This window comes from Rutilus rutilus (genome assembly GCF_951802725.1).
Source record: "Rutilus rutilus genome assembly, chromosome: 6".
In the NCBI taxonomy this organism is placed as follows: Eukaryota; Metazoa; Chordata; class Actinopteri; order Cypriniformes; family Leuciscidae; genus Rutilus; species Rutilus rutilus.
In genome coordinates, this window is record NC_140214.1 from 6,031,798 (window position 1) to 6,041,558 (window position 9,761).

The 9,761-nt window shown below is 37.9% G+C and overlaps 1 protein-coding gene across 2 annotated transcripts in view; it reads right to left on the reverse strand.

Moving 5' to 3' along the window:
* Positions 1 to 7,055, reverse strand: part of pde1cb (phosphodiesterase 1C, calmodulin-dependent b) — a gene marked incomplete at its 5' end in the record, with an annotated part of 99,470 nt that extends 92,415 nt beyond the window's left edge. Inside the window, one exon of one of the 2 annotated variants that reach the window (XM_084411969.1) lies at positions 6,857 to 7,055. In XM_084411969.1, the coding sequence (XP_084268095.1) occupies positions 6,857 to 7,055 (199 nt within the window). Of the gene's footprint in view, positions 1 to 327; positions 489 to 6,856 lie in introns of those variants that run through there. The other variant, XM_084411971.1, reaches the window with a different exon arrangement.
* Positions 7,056 to 9,761: the final 2,706 nt, after the last annotated feature.

Consider the following 9,761-nt stretch of genomic DNA (forward strand, 5'->3'; position numbering starts at 1 on the left):
TCTGGCTTTCACCAAATAACAATGCAAACACGATGTAAATACACAGTAAAAGCTTCGTTAGTTTTGGCAAGTGTCCAGAAAAACTCGCGCTGTTTGATTGACAGCTTGGGCAATTGGAAAGGGAGCGTTCTCTGATCGCTTTCTTTATATAATTTAATCACAGTTTAAATAAGATTATTTTCATCCTAGTAAGAGAAACGACGTGGAGTTGATTGTTTAGTCACTGGCTTGATGCATAAACAGTATTGAACGATATTTTGAGAGATAATAATTACATCAGAAATCATTGATCACAGATCAGGCATTAGAATAAACATGACTACTTACATGTTTGTGGCGTTGCTGGCAGATCCATATTGTAAAAGTCTGTTTGCAAAGCCTCCGCCGAAACTTACCAAATAATCCACAGTGAAATACACCGAATACAAACAAATAATGCACTGCTGAGACAGTCACATTGTTGGGGGAAAAACCCATTATCCTAGCATTAGGATCGTTTGGAAGGTAATGGTATTGATCCTGTATCGATCTTTTCTCGTTCTCATGTCACTGTTCACTAACGCTCCAGTGGGCGGGGCCAAAGCTGAGGTGTGACGTCACACGTCTCCACTTTTTAGATCCTGTCGTTTGCTGGCCTTGGTTTCAATAAAAGCAGTTTTTGGAATAACAAGAAAGTTTTGAAACTTGCAGGGTATTTTTAGTATAACGAACTCTTAACTAAAGGATCAAGGAACATTTGAATTCTCATTCTATGACCCCTTTAAAGCTACAATATGTAATTTTTTCCGCCGCTGGAGTCGCTAACCTCTTACAATAACAAAGGCGTCGATTGATGACGCATAAGCAGAATTATGGAACTTGCCGTCAAGCCGAAGGATCTAATAATGTTTATGGATGAGTGAATACATTGATGTTTTTAACATGACTGTAGTATGAAGCAGGGCGCGATTGCTAATGAGAGACAGATATCAGCGCCACACACGAGTCCTGTGGTAATTTCATTCTACCGAACTACCCGCAAGTGCAGAATTACTACTCACACAGGTCAGTTTATAACGAATGAAACTTGTGAGGTAACACAGCGCTGTTTCACTTGGTCTACACTATCACACTAAACAGCATTTGAGTGTGTTGAAAGTTATAATGTTATTCTATGTGTTAGTTTGTTGGCTGTATGAGACTAGCAGTGAGCTAGATCAACATTAGAATAACATACTGATCATATGACAACATTTCATCATGTTGAGCTATATAACATTGATTAGTTTTATGTACATTTGCTCACCTCTACATTTGCGCGTCTCTGTCAAGTCGAAGTTAGTCGCGGACGTGGAGCTCTCGGCATCTCGAAAACGCCACGCTGATATTGATCCTCGTTTTCGTTCTCCTTTTGTCCCAAACTCCGCTTGCCATGAGCCATAATGTTTGAACGAAACAACAACAGCGTGAGCGTGCCGCTAGACGTAACGCAGTTGTCCACGTCTGTCGCCATGGTTACTATAGCAGTATGAGTGGAAACCAGGGATAACGTGGATATTACGTCATTGACAGGCGACAAGTGAGCATGGACGAGCCATTATTTAAAATTGGAATTTCTCTGAAATTAAAAATCTTTGGGAACTTTTGGGATATTGTAAGTACACAACTGCAGGAAATATATCACACTGTGCAAGTGATTTTTGGATATTTTATTACAAAAATCTTACATATTGTAGCTTTAACATTATTTAAAATGAGATAAAAGCTTGAAAATATACTAAAACAGCTAAAAAATTAAATGTAAGCTGACATTTCTTAGTTTAATTCATGCTCTCAACACCTGTCATTGTTATTTATGAACCAGTCGTGGTCTTGGGAAACAAGGATATGTGAGGGAATTTGAAAAGTGTGCTTTCTAGACCTACAAACGTAATGGAAAAGAATAAAATCTTAAACAGTCATGGAATTTCTGGATATCAATCTGTAAATATTTTATCCAGTAGAAATTGCTATTTGTGTGTTAAAAATATTTCTGCAAAAATTCCGTAACTCATTAATCAAGAATGCCTATAAAAAAAAACATTAAAATTCATTAGTAATAAAAAGTGTAAACCCTGAATAACAATTAGTTATTGAAACTTCTACAGAATTACATAATTTTTTAATATAATTTTTGTATTGATCTACATCATTATAATAACTATTTAATTAAAAAAATATTTATATGTATTGCCACTCCCAGATTTTGTAAATAAAAAAAAGTTTGAAAATAAGCAGCTTTGCAGATGTAGTAGAAATATCTTCAAGGGCTTTCCAATATTGTCTTGAGAACCACTGACCTAAGTTGTCTCCATACTTCTGCAAGTCACAATCTGTGTATTTCTGCTCCATCTGTTCAGACAAATCACTCATTATTTAAATAACAAAGCCCTAATTATTCATAGCAGGTGCCGGTCTCATCCTCAGACATGCAGACGCGCCTCAGTTTGACACGCTACATAATGCAGCTATCGTACAAATTGGACTCGGGACACCTTAAAACACTCCTTACACCAAACTGCACATCTAACTGAACTCTTATATCTACCATATAACACTGAGCCGATTGTGTTTTGTTTTGATCTAAACGTAACATTCGGTCACTGTGTTGGTTGGTGTCTCCCCTGTGGCTCTCTAGAGATGCAACGCTGTAGAGGGAGAACAACCAACAGCAGGAGACTTTACTGTCACTGGTTTATGGTAACCATGAAACATAGAGCTATATTTTAGTCACCCTCGAGGGTCGTCTCCTCTATAGGTCAGGTGAAAAGGGGACAGAGAAGTGGCATATTGAAAAAGGAATCCTTTAAAACGTGGTGATTTTAAAGACATTATTTTCTTTATGTATCATACCCATTTTCATATATTGTTATGATGATGTCTTCACCTTTGCATACACTACCATTCAGTTCAGGGTCAGTAAGGTTTTTTGTTTTTTTTAAAGGGGTCATTACATGGATTTCTTTTATTATTTTAATATGTTCCTTAAGGTTCACTTATAATGATAATAAAGTTGCTTGCACAATGTGAAAAAAAATATTTTCAACCCTCTGTCTGAAATGATCCGTTTTTAAGGGGCGGCTCCTTTAAGGCTTGTCAGTAACTGGCCACTGTTATGATTGGCTAACGTCATTGCATAGGAAACAGTGTCAACGCCCTCTCCCATGCAAGTGTTTTGAAAACATTATCCATATAAAACCATAATTTACAATTATGAAATCAGTTACGGTCTGTAATGCAGTTGCTGTCAGATCTCATCTCTCCATTACACTGTACCTCGTTTACAAAACAAAATGCTCCGAACAAACATATAATCCTCTGACGCGATACGGAACGCCATTAAAATAAACCATCCACTTGTTCCTGACACTGGTATCCTTCTAAAGTCTGCACAGAAATGAGCAAATAAGCCGTTTAAACCGGACGTTTCAAAGCAAACATTCTTTCACTCTTTCTTTTATTTGTCCTGTTATCGGCAGACTCGAGCACGTGGAGTTTGTCAGAATCTGAACGTACATCTGTAAACTGTATCCACTAGACAGCGTCAGTGAGATTAATGGGTTTTATTTGACGTGACGCTCGCATCCAGTGAAGGCAAATGTCAGCCGTTAAGCGACTGAACACCAGTGGGAGGAGCCTATGATGAGGTGATGTATAATTATTAATAATCAATGTCTTGCTCTGGTGGCAGGTATATGCAAATGTATTCGCCCGTGTGACGTCACAAATCCCGCAATATTCATACACGGCATTTTTGGAGCTTGATTAAATAAGTGGAGGATGTTTTAAGCTCTGAAACTTGCAGGAATGTTTTAATGGTGAAAAAAAGATCTCTTATATGTCAAAAGATCAAGGCAAATTCGATGTCTCATGTCATGACCCGTTAATACCTTCATTCAGCAAAGATGCGTTAAATTGATCAAAAGTTGACAATAAAGACAGTTAAAATGTTATAAGATTTCTATTTTAAATAAATGCTGTACTTTAAACTTTTGAACTTTTTATTCTATACATAAACATCCTGAAAATGTTTTATCAGTTTCCTCAAAAATATTTCCACAAATAATACTGTTTTCAACATAGATAATAATCATGTGGCTGATGAAAATTTGGCTTTGCCATCACCAGGAATAAATTACATTTTAAAATATACTAAAATACAAAACAGTTATTTTAAATTGTAATAATACTTTTACTATTTTTTTGATCAAATATATTATTTTGATCAAAAAAATCTATTAAATAATTTCCGACCCCAAACATTTGCATGGTAGTGTTTCTAATAAATCTATTAAATAAAAATGTATCTGGCATTTTCAATAGTAGACAGCAATTATAAAAATAAACCTTGAATGGTCATGTCCATTTTCGATTTGTGTAAAAATCCGTCTCCGTGCTTTATAAAGCATCAGGAGGCAGTGTTATTCTAACATCAAAGAGTTCAAACATAAAAAACACGGATCTGCACCCTTCAAAAGAACTGTAGCGGCGCATCATTGATCATCCCATTATGGAGCGTTTTTCTCATCTGTTCCACAGAAGTGCCTGAACTCTCTAATGTGCAGATAAATGGATGCTATCACCCGTGTTTTGACCCAAAATGAGCAGACACCTGTTTCCCACCCGTCTCATAAAGGCATGTGCTGAAATTCCACAATTACCTAATAGAGGCAGATGAAAACAGTGGCTCCCAAAAGAGTATGTGGACAATTCAGTTCAGCTACACTTACAAATATATGAATGTCATTAAAAAAATTAATATAAATAGTTATTATTTTCAAAAAATTTAATTAAAAATATTTCTTACAAACATGACTCGGGAAGTACAACACATTTTCATAGGATTAGATTTACTTTCATAAAAGGTCAAAGTTGTTCCTCTTTTCTAAGTTGCTTTGTTAGTATGCTAAATACATAAATGTAAATGTCAAACAGACCTAGTGTCTGAAATTGTGTCCTGTCAGAGTATGTACTGCAGTTGAAGACCTTACTTCTCGTCTGTTAATAAAGTGCATTCTGCAAGTATGCACTTGTGTAGTATGAATACAATCAATACATATTATACTATGTTGAACTTGTCAGGTGCCTTACTGTGTAAGCCACGTTACTATAGACATGCTACTTATATAACATGATCGTCTAAAATCGCATACTGTATAGGTAGTAGTACATTCGGTTTGAAACTTACTTCACTGCCATTAAAAAAAGCATGTTCTATATAGTATGAATGAATTTTTGGCCCTGTCCCAATTGGAACGCTGAGCCCTCACAATCTTCCTCAGAGTCCACACTTTCGTGACGTAATACCGCTTTGACTATTGGGTTGAAGTCTGCTGCGGGCTGGGCAAAAGTGCGCATTGCGGGTGCGTATCGGCTAAGGGTGCTCCGATTGATCGGTGCCGGTCGTTATTGGCCGATAATAGCTTTATGTAGTTTGGTCGGTGGTCTCTGTCTATAAAAGCCGATAAGAAGAGCCGATTAGATGACGCAAAACTCCTGAGACAATTTTTCGCTGCGAAAGTGATAGGTTGTTCTCTTCATTTTTTTTATACTTAAAATACATTGTTGTTAAGAATAGCTAAATAACCCCAGTGGGTCTGTTTGAAGCCTTCTATTTATCATGTAGTATCATTTATTTCGGTGATCCATATCAGCCAATACTGCTTCCAGTGATCGAAAATCAGTGATCAGCCCCAAATACCCTAATCGGAGCACCCTTAATATCGGGCACAAAGGGTGTGTTCGCGAGCACCCTTCTGAAACGGCAAATGGGACATCCTAGTACGGTCTTGTGAACTTAATGGATACACTCACACGGCAGCCAATGTAAGTCCACAAGACCCGCAAGCACAAAAAGTGAGCCATTGAGTCCAGGGCATTGAGCGTACTACATCCACCATGTTGTCACCATCATATGATATACAACATCATTGCGTCACTTCACTGCCATTCACAACTTCTCTCCCGTAGCCTCATGGGATAGGAAAGTGTCCATCAGATGCGCACTTCAGAATCCCGCCAGAAACAGTAGGTCATCTGGTTACTTTTCATCTATGAGTATGAACACTATGAATTTGGAAATACTACTCAGCTCAAATACTGATTTTTGCCCACTGTATTGTATAGAAGTAGGCATATTTGGACGCAGGGAGTGACTTTTATTATGACATTTTTTTTAGCAGAGGAAGGGTTTTTAACATTAATATTTTAAAACAAATTTTTCAATTCTTCTATTTTTTTAATGTATATATATATACAGTAGGCTACATACCAATCTCCAAAAAAGTTACACCAGCTCCTTGCTATATTTGACTTTAAGCCCCCAAAAAACTATAAAAATGTATATAAATTCAGAAATTGAATATATTTTCAAGTGTATTTAAGTCATTTTGGTATGATCTGTATTCTGAATATTCTAAATAGCATCACCACTTTTTTTTATTTTTTTATCAAGATTTTCAGACTTTAAAAGATTTTTAGTTACACCACCTTGCCATAAACTTTAATGTATATATAAAATAAATAAAAAATCAGAAATGAAAAACATGCTAAATAAAGTAGAACTAGAACACTATAGTCATTTTGAACTGTATTCTGAATAACTTAATGGACAACAAAAAGAAAAAATGTCCTGGAAGGATGCCACTTATTTTGGTTTGATATTTTGATATTTAATGTAGGTTAATGAACTTTAGCTATTGACACCTAATACCAGCCTACTTTTGAGGCTACTGTATTCTACCAAAAGAAATCCAGCAATTTCAGCTTTATATGCCTTAATCCACTCCCTAGACCGTCCTCCATAAGAATATGAAACCTGACAGAAACTTAAACTGACCTGTTGCAGATGCAGGAAACTGTGGCGTGTTTGCTCTGGATGTGCGGTTTGTTTTCTGCACCAGCGGTTCTTTGCTCGTCTGCTTTGCGATCACACCAGACCCGGTCCGCGGCTTCCCGTCCGGCTCTTTCTGCGGCTCCGAACCCACTTTGACCAACGTGTTGCGCGACTTGGTGAAAGCTGAGGTCACTGAGCCCATCTCTGCCGAACAACCTTCAGCTGACTGAACGTCTGCTTGGGAAAGACAGTTACACACTCCATGACTTTGATTCAGGCACTGTCATTGCTGTCTCGTCCTCATAGAACTATGATACAAAGCAAACTGTGTCCTCTGAGCGTGGATGATGAACCACCCTCTCAGTCTATTTGCGAGTCATTTTGTCAAACAGAGGCGTTGGAACCAGCGGAAATCTCCTGTGCGCTTTCCCGAGAGAATGCGCGCGGTCGTCACACGTATAAAGTTAGTTTGGCAAACACGAGTCTCTGGGGTCACGAGCGTTGAAAACAAGCATCTTTAATTACTCTGTCAAGTGTATTACATTAATGAAATCCGACACTGTCGAGTTGCGAATATGCAATTACACTCACAATTAAAGTGATAAGAAATAATATTTATAAAGGGGAAATTGACATTAAGCAATATTTCTCACTAGCTCAATTTGTTAATTTGTTCTCCCCGTGTGTTCACTTTAATTCAGTGTTTTACTAAAAAGTATTTCTGATCAACATAATCCAGTAATAAAGGTTAAAATAGAATTATACAAAATTCTGTCATAATTTCATGTCATAGTAATAATGTTATTCTTTTCTTTCTCATCCCTGATGCAAAAATCCAGCTTGGTAGTCGGTTTAGTCCAAGCTGGTCATTTACTGGTCAGTTTGCTGGGGCCGGTTTCACAAAGCTATTTTAGACCGGTCTATAGTGTTAAACAAGTCTAAAATTTGCTCATAGACTATAGTCTAATGCAAGTTAGACTGTTTCACAAAAAATAAAGACTGACTTAATTTAGACCAAAAGAATTAGACACCTTACTCCCAGGCTAACTTAGGTCTAAGACTATGTTACCTTGGCAACCAGCAGTAACAATCCCAGGGTTAGGGTTAGGGTTAGGGTTACATTACAAAACATTACAAACAGCCAAAAGAAAAGGGAAAATGGCTCACAATTTAAACATTTCGTCTTGTTACTACATTCTCCACTAAATTTCCCAAGTAAAATGTCCTTGTAACTGTTATACTCCTCCAACAAACACATATTTTCCACTGGGGTAAACTGCACTGAGCGGTTGAATGTGCTTACTTGATCCGCCATGTTTTTTTGTTTTGAAAAGTGTCTTATTTCCCCCAGAATGCATTGCAGTGTAGTCCTACTTAAGATAGTCAGAGTCTTAAGTGCTTTTTGCAACGGTCTGATTTAGATGTCTATCTGAAGTCTGACTATCTACTATATCTAAGTCATAGTCAAAATTTATCTTTGTGAAACCGGCGCCAGGTTGACCAACATGTCAACAATTTGTTTGCAACTTGCATTAAAAATAAACATTTAAAGGCAGGGTGTGTGATTAGTTCCAGAATTTTTTTTTGTCACATCCTGATAGCAATCACTAAGTTAAGTTGTCTAAATGTTGGCTATTTATATGTATATATCATCTGTGGAAGGCTTAGGACCATAAAATGTTCGTCCAATCATTGCATTCGGACAGACTGCCTGTCAACATGTATTTTCAATCCTCCGCACACCAGCTCAGGCAGACATCACATGTCATCAGCGTGTTTCATGGTCAGTCACAGAGCACCGCAACCACAAATAAATGTCACCTTTTACAGTTCCACCTGGACCAAAACAATGAGCTTATGCTGCGTTCACACCATAACTACTGTCATTTGAAAGAGATGGAAACCTGTGACGTTGATGGAAGTTACTGGAAGTGGTTCGAGACTCGATTGTATGCGTTTCAATGGCAATCAACTGCGAAGTGAATCTGCAGCAGTCAGGTGATTATAGAGTGGTGCAGGTGTGACGTCACTTTGTAGTCCAATCGGCTGTTAGCATCACACTGGTTCCCTCTACAAAACCCAATAGGATTTTCCCATAGGTTTTCGGATTATCGCAAAAAACAAGCTCTGTGATCAACACAAGTTTATGATACTTACACGGTTTGTCCGTCAAGATAATTTTCTCAGATGAACACAACTTTGAAGGAACGAATTTTGAAGCCTAAATGCAGTCGCCAGAAGTAAAAAGCTGAAGGTAGGCTATAAAAGAACTACACCACGGTCCCACGACTTAAACGTCATCATCACCAAGCTATAGACAACTCTTTCAGTTTTTACCTAAAAACATTTTCCCAGAAAGTTTGTTAGAATAGTTTATAGGAGCACAATTATAAAAGCGAACTGAGCTTACCTGTTCGACCTTGTAACGAAGTTTGTTGTCATGGGAAGAAGGAGGCGGGAACCGGCGGACCTTCAACAGACTTTAATAAAATAAATAAACAAATACAAAAACGAAAGTAAAGATGGCAGCCCCTCACGGTCGACTGCCGCCACACATAATAAAACAAAACATCAGATAGTCCAGGCCTGGTCCTCTCTCGTCCTTCACTGTCGTCGCTCCTCCTTTTATGCTTCCGCTCCTCCATGAGAGATACGAGACCGGTGCATCACGCTCATCATCAATCACGACACCGGCCTCGCACCATTCTCTCACGGCCCTCGGCCTCGTCCTGCTCGCCACAGTCCTGATGACGTTCAATGTCCCCGGCAGCCTCTGTAGTCCCATTCAGTCGCTTGTAAGCAAGACACGTTATAGCTTTAAAAAATCATGAGTAGGGTAATATTGATGTATTTTATGTCGTAGAATAAAACGTGAAAGTGTCTTGAGCTTGTGTTCACCACAGACCAT